Source organism: Benincasa hispida, chromosome 1 (assembly GCF_027475165.1).
Source record: "Benincasa hispida cultivar pf3 chromosome 1, pf3_genome.v1.1, whole genome shotgun sequence".
NCBI classification, from domain to species: domain Eukaryota; kingdom Viridiplantae; phylum Streptophyta; class Magnoliopsida; order Cucurbitales; family Cucurbitaceae; genus Benincasa; species Benincasa hispida.
In genome coordinates this window covers 20,499,621-20,516,307 of record NC_143478.1, presented here as the reverse complement: position 1 = coordinate 20,516,307, position 16,687 = coordinate 20,499,621, and the positions used below count along the sequence as shown (strand labels likewise).

At 29.2% G+C, this 16,687-nt stretch overlaps 2 protein-coding genes and 1 long non-coding RNA gene across 3 annotated transcripts; all 3 read left to right on the top strand.

Annotated features, from left to right (window-relative positions):
• The first annotated feature begins 407 nt into the window (after positions 1-407).
• On the top strand, positions 408-5,321 carry LOC120092077 (CASP-like protein 1D1). The gene is made up of 3 exons (XM_039050281.2): positions 408-761; positions 3,433-3,559; positions 4,811-5,321. The coding sequence occupies exons 1-3, from the start codon at positions 520-522 to the stop codon at positions 5,033-5,035; spliced, it is 594 nt and encodes a 197-aa protein (XP_038906209.2). The 5' UTR covers positions 408-519; the 3' UTR covers positions 5,036-5,321.
• A 1,220-nt stretch (positions 5,322-6,541) lies between these two features.
• On the top strand, positions 6,542-7,865 carry LOC150038314 (uncharacterized). Its single transcript, XR_016527376.1, has 2 exons — positions 6,542-7,450; positions 7,528-7,865. It is a non-coding gene; the product is annotated as an uncharacterized LOC150038314 (long non-coding RNA).
• A 1,522-nt stretch (positions 7,866-9,387) lies between these two features.
• On the top strand, positions 9,388-12,563 carry LOC120082593 (F-box-like protein). Its single transcript, XM_039037877.2, has 4 exons — positions 9,388-9,679; positions 9,788-9,937; positions 10,790-11,038; positions 12,051-12,563. Exons 1-4 carry the CDS (start codon positions 9,623-9,625, stop codon positions 12,303-12,305), a joined length of 711 nt encoding a protein of 236 aa, XP_038893805.1. The 5' UTR covers positions 9,388-9,622; the 3' UTR covers positions 12,306-12,563.
• Positions 12,564-16,687: the final 4,124 nt, after the last annotated feature.

Genomic DNA, 16,687 nt, shown 5'->3' with positions numbered 1-16,687 from the left:
ATAAAACGATTACATTTTGAAACCTATAAACTAAATCTAAAACTTTTAAATAAAAAGAAAATACAATTTTCTTGGACACGAACTAACATTTTAATGCAAAAATATCCCTCCAACGAGGCACAAAATCTCTCCTCTTTTTCTCTCTCTGTATGGGCTTTCACCCAAAAAAATAAAATTAAATTAAAAAGAAAAAATCCAAACAAATCTGACCAACAACATATAATTAATCACAAAAAAAGAAAAAAGAAAAAAAAAAAAGGATATAAGAAATTTCCTCGTTTCATACACGAAATTTTACAAATTTGAACAAAAGAATATAATTATCCATATTCACATTTTAGTTGACGTGCAGGAAACTCCAACCAAATTAAAAAAATTATTAATCCATTTCTTAATACGTAATTAACTATATATAATACACCCCAGTTTCCCTCTCTTTCGTAATTACATCCATTTTTCTTTCCTTCTTTCTTTCTGAAACTAATTTAATTCTCTTTATCCACTTTTTTCCTTCCCATAATGGCCTCAGCCGAGCCTGAGTCTGCCAAGGCCGCGCCGCCACCTCCGCCGCCCTCAACCGCTGCTAGTGGTGGAGTGAACTTGTTTCTAGCCAGTGTAGGGCTGAGATTAGTGGTTTTTGCGGCGGCGGTGTCGAGTGTGGTGGTCATGGTCAATAGTAAACAGACCGTCGTCAATAAACTCCGGGGCGTCCCGCCGGGCATCCCTGTCCAGGCCAAGTTCGACCATTCCCCTGCTTTCATGTGAGTTTTTTTTTTTTTCTCCTCTCTTTCGAAACTTTTCCTTTTTTGGTTGAAATATATTTTTTTCTTGTTAAAAAATATTTTGGTCTAAACTTTCAAATGAACTTAAATTGATAGGGATTTAATTAGTCTCTACTCTAAACAATTTCATCAAAATTATGTTGTAATTTTTACAGCATAGTAAGTTAATCTTCATAATTTAAAAGTTAATTTGATTCTCAATTAATTTATCATTCTACACCTACACAAAATTTTATTAAATCATATTTATATTCTCCAGGATGGAAACTAATAGTTGTCTAATTGTAAAATAAATGAACTAAATTTATATTATTAAATCGTTACCCATTAAAATTTCGGAATTAAATTACTAAAATAAAAGTGTTTTTAACTTTAAAATATTGAAAGTATATAAATTTAATATAATATTTATCCTTTTTGTTTGGAGGGATTAAAAAATCTGATATTCCTAAAAGCACCTACTAATTTTAGTACTTAAATTATTTGTTAATGTGAACATAACTTAATTGGTATAAAGTCTTTAGTTTCAACTCATTTTTATTGTACTAAAAAAACTATATAAATTCTTTAAATAGGTAATTTATATGCTATATATATAGATTGTTTACATGTATTTTACTTTTCCTATTTTCTAATCATTAAAATAAATTAGAAAAAAAATATCTTTTAAAAAGTGTTGTTTTCAAACATACGAGAATGAGTCAATTTCTTTATAAATCAGTGATGGACAATCTATCATAATAGACAACAACATTTTACTATATTTAAAAATATTTCTAATTATTTAACTATTATAAATATTTATCTCTTAAGAATATAGTTTTTAAAATAAAGATAAAATATGTTTCCATATTAACAGTTTGTAATAGTGTAGAATAATATTGGGATAATTGATTGTTTGCATGAAAGTTAAATTGAATAATATTATTGTTTGCAATTTGCATATACCTAATAATATAAAGAAAAACCCCCGAGAGAAGTTGTATGGTGACCAAAATAGTCCAAATTCAACTCTATTATCATAGACCTCTTTTTTTTTTTTTTTTTTCCTTTTTTTAATTAATAATAAATTAAATCTAATAAATATTATTGGCATTTGTGGTCAATTATTTATTATCGATTTAAATACTACTTTGGTCTTTGTATTTTTTTTTATTTTGGTTTATTTTGGTATTTGGACTTTTAAAATGTTCATTTTGATCCCTATATTTTCAATCTTGGCTCATTTTTATTTTTGTATTCTCAAAAAATAACTATCGATCTCTTGAAAGTGAAGTAAAAATGGAAATGAATAGACCATAATGGTCACTTTTTAAAAATTCAACGACTAAAATGAACATTTTAAAAATACAAAAATCAAAATGAATTAAAGTTGAAGGTATAGATAACAAACTTAACATTTTGAAAGTATAGAATCAAAATGAACCAAAACAAAAAATATAAGGACTAAAGTAGTATTTAAACTTTTATTATTATTATTATTATTATTATTATTATTTTGGTGAGAAAATTCGAAGTAGCAAGCTTGATTTTTCATTTAATTGTTTATTTGGTCATTAGACTCATTATCATACATGCAAGTTTGTTCAACCTTCAACGTTTAATTCCTATTTACCTTTGTGGATTCTTATATATTAATTTTATATATTATAGTCAAACTGCGCATTTAAATATTTTTTCCTATTCAAATTTCGCATAAATGCATTTCCATTCTTTTGTTACTGATTTTTATAGATTAAACTATCATTTTGATTTATCTACTTTAGGTTTCGTATTACATTTAAATATTCAATTATATTTCTTTACTTTTCAATGCATCTTAAAAATATTTTGCATACTTAAAAAAAAAAAAAAATCATCCAAAATTAAATTTTATAAAAACTACTTACAATAATGATAACTTTTATACAACAATGTAAAACTGTTTTTTCAATTCAGAAAGAAAATAGTAAAAGAGGCTAATTTTATTTAATTTTTTTATTGTTTTTCTTATTCTTCTTCTTTTTTTAATTTTTTAAATATCAACAAGAGTGTGACTAATTTTAAATTTATTTAAAATATGAGAAATCAAATTAAACCTTTGGAAAATACAAGAATAAAAATATAACAAATCCCAGACTATTGGGATCAAAATTGCATTTTTAACATTTTTTAGATATTGCATTTTAACCATTCAACTCACGATTAAAAAGGAAGAAAACAATTCAGTGGAGTTAGACCATTCAATGAAATTTAAACATCAATTATTATTTTTTTATTTACTTTTTTTAGTTCAACAAGCATAAAAATTCAATCACTAAATTCTTATTTAAGGACATATATTTAAATAAATTGAATTAGATTCGACTAACATTCCACAAATCAATAGCTATTAAATTTTGTTAGTTTTAATTCGTTTGAAATATGTTGTCCAAATGAAAGTCTAAATTGGCATTATTTTTAGAGTTAATACAATATTTGAATGGATAAATTTGAATCTAAACCTTTTTATTGATAGATTGATTACTTTTCTTTAAATTGGTCATTTTTTAGTTCAATTAATAGGAAGGTTTATTTGATTTTTTTTTAGTTAATCTATTTAATTAAGTTGTTTAAATGTATTTTTTAAAAAATAAATCTGAAATTAAGGATGTGGAGTTAAATTTTACAGATACTTCGTAGCTGCATTATCGTTAGCGGCACTTTACAGTCTTGCTACTATCCTCACCTCCCTTTTTGTCATCACTAAACCCAATTGCTTAACCAAGGTCTTGCTTCATTTTGCTGTCTGGGATACGGTAATGTCTCTCTCCACTATTTGCCGTTAATTAATGGTGATTAAATTTAAACATTTAAAAATCAATATTTTAGACTAATTTTAACCCTCTTAATTTTTCTAATCTATACTTTTTCTACTATTTCTAGTTTTTTTTTTTTTCACTATATTTTAGACGCAATTTAAAACCTCTTTCAAATTGAAAAAACAAATATATTTTTTTAGATTTTTATGTCTGATTTTAATTTTGTTTGCTATGATTTTTAAGACATCTAGTATAATAAAAATCCAAGAAAATTACGTTTGCAATATAGTTCTTTAAAAAAAAAAAAAAAAAAAAAATCCACCCTATGAGCTCTCTTTCATGTTACCTTCCAGCTAATTTAAAAATATATTAATAATGTGATATAAAATTGACATAAATAATATGCACATATTTCAATTACTTAAGATGTGAGCATGTCGTGTAAGCTCTAGTTCTGATAATTTCAGGCTAAGAAAATTTTCTTTTGCAATATATTGTATTATATATTTTTTATTTCTTACGACGTTTTTCTTTCTTTATGTTGATGATTGGAATCTCAACTCTACGTGTATTCAATTTTTTTAAAAAATAAAATAAAATACATAAAGCTAACATGATATCATTCGGAGAAATCTAAAAATATCACCAAAAACTTTTTGTTACAAGACATACATTGTTAAATAACAATAACCAAAAAAACAAAAATTAATAGGTACAATGAATATTTACAGGTTTAGTTTTTAAAAATTTAATGATTATCGAATGAATCAAATTCGAAATCTTATTTAAAAAAAAAAAAAGAAAGAAAAGAAAAGTCAATATTCAAATTTACGTTCTTATATTTAAACTGTGATACTAATAGAGTATTTGGGACAATGAAGGTTGTTATTATAGTCTTATGTTACCATAGTTTGGTTATAATAATTTATATTTTGGTGTAGATTATTTTAGTTTAGTTTATAATAGTAGGTATTTGAGGTATAAACTATTTTAGTTTGAGAATAAAATAGTAAATAACGTAGCAAAAAAAAATATGAATGTAAAATAGTAAAAACGGTAGCAAATAGTAAATACTAAAATATATGGGAATTTTGAAATAAGATTGACCATAGCTAATTAGATAATATAAAATAATATTTACGATAGTAAAAGATGGTAATTATAATTTGAGAATAGTTCTTACCAAATAAACCCTACAAAATTTCAAAAAAAATAAAAAATAATGAATTTTTTGGAAATTGTGTGCAGTTGATATTGGGGGTGGTAGCCTCGGCCACAGGGACTGCAGGTGGAGTCGCATACATAGGATTAAAGGGAAACTCGCACGTGCGATGGGACAAAGTGTGTTACGCCTTTGATAAATTCTGCCGTCACGTCGGCGGAGCTTTGGCGGCGTCCCTTTTTGCCTCCGTCGTGCTAGTGTTGCTCGTTTGGATCTCTATTATATCTCTCCACGCGCGAATTCGCAAGTAGATTCACGCTCCTCTTCTCAGGCCTTTATTACCGCGCGTGTTTGTTACTGCTTCAGGATTTTACTTGTAAATGTGTTGCTTTGTGGTCTCGCCGATTTCTAAATATATTCGTTCCCTAAAAAAAACAAATTTTAGATTTAAATTAATTTGTTGTTCATGATTGTTTTTAGGATTTGTGTTTTGTGTTGTTGAATTTGAAGTAGGATTTATATATTATTGTGTTGTACATGCCATTGTTGTGGATTTTTCGAACTCTATTTATTAATAATTCGAATTTGGTTAGTTCATTTTTGTAGTATGATAAATTATTATCGTTGAATGTTGAGGTATGTTCATGTTATTCAATTTGTTTAATTGTTATTATTGTTTTTTTTCAAGATGTGTGTAATTGCTTGCAGTTTCTTTATTTTTTATTTTAATTTATTGTAGACAAAGATTCAAAAATTAAAAAGTCAAATTAGCCTTAAAGTTAATTAAAAATGATTATCCTAAAAAAAAATTATTCTAACTTATTTTTCATTAGAAAAACAATAATTAAACATAAATGTATCGATATGAGGACGATCTTCAATTCAAACATCTAAAATATTGGTCTTCCTTACATGACATGTCAAACGATGAGTTGTACCTATATTAAAGTTTAGGAACTTATTTGATACAGACATAAAAGTTTAAACACTTTTGAGAGTTTATATGCTAAATAGATATAAGTATTAAAATTTTGTAGACTAAACTTCGAATTTAACATTTTAAAAATTTTTAACTTAATAAATCTCTAAACTTGAAAAAAAAAATTAACATGTCGTGCTTTCAAGTTATGTTTAACGAGTTTCATTTTCAAAATTATATAATAATTTAAACTAAGAAATAAAGGAGAAAATGCCTACATTTATGTGTTGCAATTTTTATTCTCTCTCTAATTTTAGCTAAGGTCGCCTTCTCAAGAAAAATTAAGTAGAAGTCTTCCAGAAACCTATGAATGTCAGCAAACTTCAGAACAACCCATGAACTCCAATGAATTTCATTAATGACATCAAATTAAACTCGGATTAATCCATACCATTTAACAAAATTTTCAAAACTTTGTTAAATAATAATAATAACAAAAAAAATAACAATTTTACCAACATGATCATAAATTAACTTACATGAATGGAGGTTATCAATTTTAAAGTCTGAAGTTTGATCCTCACTCTTCGGTCAAAAATAATCATTTTTTATATTATTTTGAATTTATTTTAAAATAATTTTTTTTAATAAATAATGACAAAAATAGGGTTGGAGGAAAAATATTTTTAAAAAATAGGTGTTTTGAAAAAGTATTTGACAGATTTAGGGTAGTGTCCGGTACATGCTTTTCATGTGGCATACTCGTGTACCGGGTACACGAATCCATTTAATCCAGTCAGCTGACCATGTCAGTTGACTAGTTGACCGGTCAAGCGAACTCGTGTACCCGGTACACAAGTTCGCTTATAATTTTTTTTTTTTTTTAAGTATAAAAATATCAGTGGCCGGTCAAGCGATTTTTTTTTATTGACCGGTCAAGCGAACTCGTGTACCCACACTTGTAATAGTATCAGTGGCCCTGCTATTTCCAACACTTCTGTAAATGATAAATCAAAATCTCATATTATTGGCCAGAATTATCATTTTATTTGGAAATAGCAGGCATAGCGGGGCCACCAATACTATTACAAGTGTGGCTTATAGTCGATTTTCAATCGTAGCACGACAAGCCCAACTACAGGCCCCAGATCATCGGCCATTTAGTGTCAAGTATTATTTTATTCATATATTTATTTTGTTACCATTTTATATAAGAATATAAATTAATTTTATTTTTTATAATTTTAGATGGAGTGGTGTATTAGCTGTCTCTGAACAGTTAGCAAATATGTTACTCGTGTACAGGAAAACATTCGACATGCTGACGCCCAATCAGGTAGTAAATATGTATATAAATGAATATTTAAAATTTTTTATATGTATACTTATTATTATTATTATTATTTTGTCAGGTTATTTGGACGCCATACTCACAGAGTTGGTCATCATTACTTGATTATTGTCGTGATGGTGAAGACATCTGGTTGACTGTTAGCCCTTTTATATGCTTCTATATAGTAGAGTGGCATCATCCAGATCGTGTGCTGAGACAGTTCGAGATGCGAAAATGATACCTTCGTTGTCCTATACACTCCCAAAACTATGCCAAATCGATTTAAGGGGTAAGCATGACCAAGACTGGCGTTGAATCCATGCGGAGTATTTATCCTACTGGCATGGACGACATGATCATTGTGCACAGGGAGAATTAACAGATGAGCCAGCTGTATCAAACGACTACTTTCCCTGGTACAATTCAATCACGAGGCGATTTATCTCACCAGACGGCGCTTACTATTACTGCATGGTAAGATATTTCAAATTAGACGTTTTCCATATATATAATATGAATATTGTTTAATATTTTTTTTTTTTATTTTACAGAATAATTTTATCGGCGAAGTTCAACAATATTCAATGCAGAACAACCTTCCAAAATTGGGTTCAATGTGTTAGCAAACATTAATGAACGTAGAAGTATTATTCAAAACAATACGACTTAATGTTGCTGACACCGATCGAAGAGGTATTTGTCGTAGACGAGCACGACAACGGGGTGAACCTAATTTAAAGGGACACGAAGACAACCCCCATGAGGAATAAGGGCCAGGGGGTCGTTTTTAAATCTCACATTGTATCATTTTCAAATTGCAAATCTCAAAAGAACTAATTGTAAATATTATTTAATATCAACATAGTCAAGAGTACAAATTTTATGTCCATTGAGTTATACTAATTTTAGTCTTGTTTGTCCAACACATAAATTAGAACATTTTTATTACAAATTTTCCATTCATGAATTTTAGTTTTGTAAGCCAAATATATTTTTGTGTTTTACTTAAACTATTAATTTGAAATAATAGAAATACAAAAGTATTCAAAACTCATCTCAAAGATTTGTACATTCAAATATTTACAAATTTCAAGCTTATAAATTATGCAAACCTTCTAAAACTCATTCTTCTAAATAATACAAACATAAATCATAAGAATCTAAGGGCTTCCCAATTCTAAAGTAATTTTTATACTTTAAATAAAAAAAAATTTATAAGCGAACTCGTGTACCGGGGACACGAGTTCGCTTGACCGGTCAACCAGTCAGCTGACTGAATTAAATGGACTCGTGTACTTGGTACATTAGTATGCTACATGAAAATTGTGTACCGGGTACACGATTTCACTACCCTAAATCTGTCAATATTTTTCCAAAATACCTATTTTTGAAAATATTTTCCCCAAACCCTATTTTTGTCATTATTTATTAAAAAAAATCTATTTTTCTAGAGTTCCATCAATTTATTCCAAAAAATATGTTTCATAATTCATTAAATGTTCAAGATGGTAAAATTTGAAGTAGTAAATATTGCAACATTTAACAAAGTATAAGAAATAATTTGATGGTCAATCCAAACATATCTAAGTGGACAAATGCATAAATTACTATTACTTAATTCAATCTTCACTATATAATTGTTGTTATAAAAAAAAACCATTCATATATACACACAATTACGTGAAATCAATAGAACGTTTAGGGTATAGATTATCCAAATATTATAATAACCATATCTTGCTACAGTAAATATTTTGTAGTCTCTAAAGGGACATTTGAGGCAATGAATTAGTTATTATAATTGAGTTATAATAGTCTGTATTTGAGTATAAATTATTTTAGTTTGGGTTATAATAGTATATGTTTGAAATGTAAACTATTTTAATTTGAGAAGAAAATAGCAAACACCGTAGCAATAAATAAAGAAAATGATAAATGCAAAATAGTAAAAACCATAGTAAATAGTAAATACCGTAGCGAATGAGGATTTTGAAATAGTGTTTATTGTAGCTAATTGGAGAATACAAAATAGTACTTATTATAGTAAGAGATGCTTATTATAGTCCTAGGATAGTTCTCACTCCAAACACACTCTAATTAACTGTAATTAACACTATTTCAAAATTCTCATTTGCTACAGTATTAACTATTAGCTACAATTTTCTAAACATAAATTATTATAATCCAACTATAATAACTTAAGAATTAGGATTATAATAATTATAGTTGGATTATAATAATTAGCTTTGTGTTACAAACGTCCCTAGAAGTTTTGACTTTTGAGTAGCTACTATATATAGTTCAACTATATAACTTGTAACTACGTGGAAATTCATACGGGTTAAAATTAATTTTATTTTTCTTTTATTTTAAAAAAAATACTTTTCTAAAAGAAAAATTACGTAGGAAATTTGATGCGTGCAAGAACTCGCCACGTGTGACGCCATCGTCAAAGGCTTCGCCTCCAGTTCTCAACTTCAGCATACTCCGTTCGGAAGCAAGCTCGGTTAGGGATTCGATCCAATCGGTGGATTTCCTTGTTAGATTTTCTTCTTCCTATGAAATTCATCGTTCCAGGGCTTTGCCAGTTTCAATCTCCATTAACAAGTTTTCCCGGAGAAAGAAGAGAATCGAGAACAATCCAAAATGGGTTTGAATCACCTTCCCATTGACACTGCGCTGAAAATTGCTTCTTCCCTTCAGGTTCCATGGAGTTTTATGTAATTTTGATCCTTTGTACTTTACTGTAATATTGTTTGTGGATTAATCGATCTTTCTCTGTGTAATTCGGGGCTGTGATTCGGAACGAAGGCATCGGACATTTGTTCGTTGGGCTGTTGTTCGCGGTTTTGCAGGCAACTCTGCGATTCCGATTACCTGTGGGAATCTCTGGCAAGGGAAAGATGGCCTTATATCAATGGTTCTTCTCCGTCAACACTTGCACAATCCCCCATCTCCATGGTGCTCTTTCCATTATGTTTATCTCATTTTCTTTTTGGTTCTACTCAATTTAGGAATTCGTAACCCATATTGGATCAAAATTTTACTTATTTTTTTATATTTAGGTTTCTCGAATCAATTGAGTGATTTGAATTGTTCTTTTGTTCGTTCTGCCTCTTAATTCAAGTGTAGCTGAATGAGTCATTTCGGATTTTTCTCTGTCCCTATCTGTAATGTTTTGACTATTTTCTGAAACATACATTGGATATTTATCTAGAGTTGAACGTGAGTTCTGTCTGTCTCATTCCTGCTTTGGTTTTTTTTAGTGTCTGTTTCTCTAATCCATGATCATACTATGTTTAGTTGCCATGAAAACTCGTAAGTTATTAAATCTTAAAGACCTCGTTTCTATTAAACCTATTATGATTTGTATTGGCCCTTATGATCCCTCCCATAATGGTGTCTTGGATTTTTTAGCTTTTTGAAAATCAATTCAGAGATTTGAAAGCTTTTGTTCTTTCTGCCTCGTAATTCAAATGTAGTTGAATTGCTCCCTTTGAATTTTCTCCATCCCTATCTGAAATGTTTGAACTTTTTAGGGAAACGTGTACCGGTTTTTATCTTGAGTTTGAACTTAAGTTTTGCCCGTCTCATTCGTGAATTTACTTATACCTTTAGTTTGAAAGCTTGTTTTGTTCTGTAGTTTAATTAGGCTTTTCCCCATCCCCATCTGAAATGTTTAGTTTTTTTAGTGCAACACACAATGGATGTTTGCCTTGAGTTGAACTTATGTTGGCAATTTATCCAAGTCTTTGTTGTTATATTCGTTATGACATTTCTGTTTGTGAACAAACAAAATGAAACGTCTTGCAGGGTTGGAAAAGCTTGTACATCCAGAGACATATTGAGATATTGGGAAGAGCCCAAGCAGCGGTGAAGTTTATAGAACAATGCTCTCCTTCTACCCCGATTGAGGGCGGAGACTATCTCAGGACAATTGGTGGCTTGTGGGATTTGAAGCTTAGTTTTATAGATGCTCAAATGGTGCTTTTCAAACCTCAACTTAATGAGCTGCTGAACTTGGTTGGCTTACACTACTGTAGAAATTGGCTTCAAGTCCCTGTATGTTCTGCTGCTTTTGCCATTTTAGTTTAATCATTTGTCGGTATAATTCATATTTTATTCGTGAACTTTTAAACTCATTCCATATTGATCCCTTAAGTTTTGAATTTTTTATTTTGGTCCTTAACTCTCGAATATTTTGTTGTAGTCCCTTAAATTTGCATAAAATTTTCAGTTTTAGTCTTTGCTATCAATTTTCTGTAGCCATTTATCAAGAAATCCAGGTCTATTTTGAAATTTGGTACTTCTCTATTAGATATACACACTTCTAATAATTGTTTACATGGACATTTGCTCGTTAGATAAATAACTGACATATCTATGTTGAGTTTTTTGCTGAACAATTTGTAAGAAATCAATGGCAGGACTAAAACAAAATGTTTTGAGCTTTAAGGACCAAAGCAAATGTTTATAGTTCAAAATAGGATTTAAACCAATGGAGGGTTTATTTCATGTATGTGGGATGGTCAATGCTAGGAGCTTTTGGATTGCCTTTTGGCCATTACTTATGGTACTGGATACACATGATTTTATTTAGGTTAAATTAGAGAAAATATCCATAAACTTTTGTCTTTTGTTAAACATCCACCTTCAAAAGTTTCAATATTACTCCTTAACTTTCATAAAAGTTCCAAAACTATACTTTTAGTAGAAATTCTTTAGAATATTTTTACTGAGATTGAACCTGATTGGTATGGTGCTGACCTAGAATGGAAAATTGGACCAGCACACTATTTTAGGTCATCATCACATCCAAATCTTAATTTATGTCTAAACTTTTAAAGGAATTCTACTCTAAGGATGGTTTCGAACTTTTTAAAGTACAATTGTATTTTTGAAACAAGGAGCAAAATTCAGGGATATTTTCTATAATTTAAACTTTTGTTTACTATTAAATATCGATTGTTGAAGCCGAAGAACTTAGTGGTTTGAAATTTTTCGAAGTGATAAAACTAAAACAGGTACAAAAGAAACGACTGAATTTTTGGGTTTATTTTCAACTGTCTGGCAGGCCAATCAAGTCATGGAAGCACTTCAAAGATGCAAGGTAGCAGAGAGGTATATATGTGTAAAATGGTGGAAGCTGGGAAGATGGTTTTATGGATTCCGTATGAGAGACGAACAACAAACCCGTCGAGTCTCTCTGGCAGAACTCGTAACGGAAGAAGGGGAAGATGTTCTTGGGGTGCTTAGCCGAGGTGCCGTTCACGAGGTGCTCCGAGTTCAGGTTTCTGCAGGTGATCCCTTTGCCAGTCACTGGTCTTAACAAAGCACATAAAAACACCCTTAGCATCTCCCACGTAAGCATTCTGCAACTGCAATGATCTATATGCTATTAGTTTTTTCGTCATGTATTTCAAATAATTGCTTGTAGATTATTCACGCAGATATCAAAATGTAAATATTTGTTGCCCATTCAGATTTATTTTTACTAAGTTGTAGTTCACCAACATATGCTCATCAAAATTGGTGTATTTTGTAAATTACTAAGAGCTTTTGGCTCAAAGTATTGGGTTTCTGACAATCTTATTTTTTAGGCTTACTATTTCTAGGTAAGTTATACAAAGGGTATCTTTAAATAATTAGGTTTCTGTTGGGGTGTTATTATTAAATTTGTTGGTTTAATGAATTGGCTATTGCAGGCCTTAAGCTGCCTTTGAATACCTAATCCATGAGCTTCAGGAAAATAATAGTAAATCAAAAGGGCACACCTTTATAAGCTTCATCTCCAACAAAAAAAAGAAGAAAAAAAAACATTGTTTATTAAAAGCTGCAAGCCTGCAACATTTCTTATCTATCTTTCTTTCTTTCTTTTTTTTTCCTTTGTTCAATTTTAGTCTATGAACAAACATTTTGATATCGAAACTTCCAAGTTTGAACATTTTGGTTTATCTTTTAATACAATAAGAGAAGGGACTTAAAACCACGGATCTCAGGATCGCTAACACATCTCGAATGCCGGTTGAATTATACTTTTTTTTGGCCGTAACATTTTGATTTTTAAAATTTAAAAATGTGTATTTTAATCCTCCATTTATTTTAAGAAATAATTATTTTAGATATTAACACATTAATAACATAAATTTCAAGTAATTGTTTTAGCATATAACCAATCCGAAAAATCACTAAAACTCCTAAAAGGTTGCAGCTCTTACAAGATTAGTAAGCTCTAACAAGAGAGTGAGCTACCAAATTTCACAATCTAGAGGACATTTACAAACAGAGAACACCTAAAAGTGAACAGCCAATTTCAGAGATGTCCGATTAAGCATTTTCAAGGATTTATTTATTTTTTCCCTTAATAAAATTAGTAATAGGCTAGGGCATGTTTGATAGAGAATTTAAAAAAAATTCAACAAAATAGAGTTGTATTTTATGTTTTCATATATATGTTTGATAGCAAATTAAAAGATTGGATTCTAAACTATTGTTTAAATCGTGTTTGGTATAATATATTTATAGGGTAATTGCAAGATGTAGTACTTTTAAGGCTAATAATTAAGTGTATAGCAACATTATAGAAAATTGCAAATATAACAAAAATCAACAGTAATTTTATCGTTGATAGACTCTTATTAGCAATAATTGAATTTTTCTTAATTTTTCTATATTTGCAAATTCTTTTGTATTATACTATATTTGTAAATACTTTGGATCTAATTATTATATTTGCAACTATTCCATATTTATAAATCATAAAACTAGTTGTAGTTACCCAATACCCATATTTAGTTGACAATAAATTATTATTGATTTATTTATGAATACTATTTATGTTAAAAAAATTATATAATTATTATTTTATAATATTAGTATAAAATTTATAATATGTTACATAATACATGTTATATTTCTTTAAAAAAAAATGAATGAGTTCATAACATGAATATTGTATTTCTAAATGTTTTTATTTTTATTTAGAAACATAAAATCAGAATTCGAATTTTCTACCAAACAGATTCTTAAAGATTGGAGGAGTCAAATTTCGTTCTTCTTTATACAATTACACTTTTCATTTATTCCCAAACTACTCTTATACTTTAAAATATTGTTTATAAATTTTTTTTCTAAACTTTAATAAACATTTTAAAATACCCCTCGAAGTAGAAATTCTTTAAAGCTTTGGGATTGAAATTGAGATATGAATTGTGGCACGAAGGTTTGGATCACTACACAATTCTAACTTTTCATCTCTATTCAACTTTATTTTTATTTTCTTAGTTTAATTTATAAAAATTGAGAGGTAATATTACACTTTTGAATATTTTAAAGCAATGCCAAGTATTTGTTATAATTTTCTTAAAGATAGTATTTGTTATAAGGGTTGTTTCCAAATAAAGGAAAATGAGTCAACTTCATAAACATAGCAAAATATCACAGTCTAGCACTAATAGAGTGACATTTTGCTATATTTGAAAATATTTTCAACAATTTTACCATTTAAAACAACTAACTCGTTATAAGCCTTCTTTTTATTTACTTTTTAAAATAGAGCCATCAAGAAGGAAAATTTCACAAAATAACTCAAAAGTAAAAAAACTTTTCTATGCATGACCTCTTTCTAAGAATTTTGTTCTCATTAACCTTTTTTACACCCAAAATACCATTTTTGCCTCCGGTTTTAAATGCCACTCTCCCTCCTTTACTCTTCTCCATCATTTGATCTTCCCTTCCAACCACCGCATAACCCACCATAATTGAATGCAACTATTTATTCTCAACCAATATTGTACCATTAGAATTTAATGCTATTGGATCTTAACCATGGGACAAGTAATGGAATATCATTTTCAATTCTTCAGCTTCACTGAAACACTATTATTTTCCCTATTATTCTATCACTTTCAGTCAAACACATATCACTTTCAACTCCATTCAATTTATTTTGTAGCACTAGAGCGAGCATTCTTCGAAGAAGATCATTCTACATACCTAGAAACGAATATTGCAAGTGTTAACCGAAAGTGTTAGAAGTTCGTTCACTATTATTTTTTTGGTCGTGTACCATTATATGTGCAATCGCAATTGTGTATTATTAGATATTAGATCATATACTATTGTATAAACGACTGTATATGTGGTAGTATACGATTGTGTACCTCATAATATACGATCGTATACCCTTTTATAAGCGATCATTTACCAGAGACATTTTTGTTTATGTAATTTCAAGGTTTGATCAATTATTATAATTGGTGTATTGCAAATGAATCACGTTACTTCGCATCTTTGTAAGGTGCGGTGGGGAGTGGGACCAGGCCAAAAGTGGCTATGTTGGCATGAAAGGTCTAAAGATTAGACACGATATTATTGGGATTGGTGCCCTAAATCTTGTAGGGTCTTGTAGTTTGTAATTGTATTGTACAAACATTTTAGTTATTTAATAAAATATAAGATGTTTTATTTGACATTTAGTAGCATTAAACCCACAAACTAATAAACTAACATCCAAGGTTATCTTCTGTAGCTTAAACATATATGTGGAGATATACAAATAGATCATGTTTAAATGATAATCTAAATGGTCTGTAGTATATGGATAAGGCTAGATACCTTATCCTGATGACAATATGAGTATGACTCGCTTTGTAGATGTTACAATTGTTGTAAAGTGCTACAAATGAAATGATCCTGATCATTCATATGGAGACATGTGAGCGGGGGTATTCTATACAAAGGAGTTTGTATAAGATCGGATCACGAAATGACTAGTCTCATCATTTAAATCGTTCATAATAGAGACTTACATTTCACCAGGATGACCATAGGTGACATGACCTGAATCCTGAGTGAGTTGTGAACTTCTGTCTATGAAGACGGTCCTTTGATTTGTATGGGTGAGAGTGGTTAGATCGCCAACTCAACAAGCCCATCATTTTGGGGATTCATCTGATTGGAGAGTTGGGAACACAACTACACAAGACGGGATTCACTCATTCCTCGAGATAGGGAAAAGTAGATAAATTGTTTTTTTAAGGGTTGATTCTGGGGCTTGAACAATGTGACGCCACACCCTCTCCTGGCCTGAGAGGGGTTTAGTCATAGTTGGACTATGATTTATTGTTCATTAGAGGGATCAGTGATACTTAATGAGTTATGTAACTACAGGGGCAAAACGGTAATTTTGGCCTAACTATACTTATGAGCAATTTATGAAGGGTCATCGCGTTGTTGATTGGTTATATCCAATGGATACAAAAAAAATGTATATGTAGTGCGGAGAGTGCAATTATTGGTCTTTAGTTAGTGAAGTGTTCGACACTTAATGGATGTTGAGTAAATTAGTTAAAGAGATTAAATAATTATTCAAGTACAGTTGAAGCTTCAAGCTACAAGTCTATGAGGTCTCTTTTGTAGCTCAACGGGGATTTATGAGAATCAATTTTGGATTAATTTAAATTGTTCAAATTAATTGAGAGAATTAATTATATGTGATATAACTATTTTAGTTTAATTATTTAGGATATAATTACTATAATATATTTGACACATTATAATATAAAATTTATTTGAGAAGAAATAAATATTTGAATATGATTCAAATATTAATTATGTGAATTGGATTCATATAATTATATTTAATATAAACTATTTAATATAAATGAGATTTATATTAAATATCATTGTTGAGAGAATTAAACTATAGGT

Excerpts from the sequence above, each read along its gene's own strand:
- LOC120092077 (XM_039050281.2), top strand. The coding sequence starts at position 520 with ATGGCCTCAGCCGAGCCTGAGTCTGCCAAGGCCGCGCCGCCACCTCCG. Across the intron at positions 762-3,432 it reads GACCATTCCCCTGCTTTCAT|ATACTTCGTAGCTGCATTAT; the intron begins GTGAGTTTTTTT and ends TAAATTTTACAG. Across the intron at positions 3,560-4,810 it reads ATTTTGCTGTCTGGGATACG|TTGATATTGGGGGTGGTAGC; the intron begins GTAATGTCTCTC and ends AATTGTGTGCAG.
- LOC120082593 (XM_039037877.2), top strand. The coding sequence starts at position 9,623 with ATGGGTTTGAATCACCTTCCCATTGACACTGCGCTGAAAATTGCTTCT. Across the intron at positions 9,680-9,787 it reads AAATTGCTTCTTCCCTTCAG|GCATCGGACATTTGTTCGTT; the intron begins GTTCCATGGAGT and ends TTCGGAACGAAG. Across the intron at positions 11,039-12,050 it reads GAAATTGGCTTCAAGTCCCT|GCCAATCAAGTCATGGAAGC; the intron begins GTATGTTCTGCT and ends ACTGTCTGGCAG.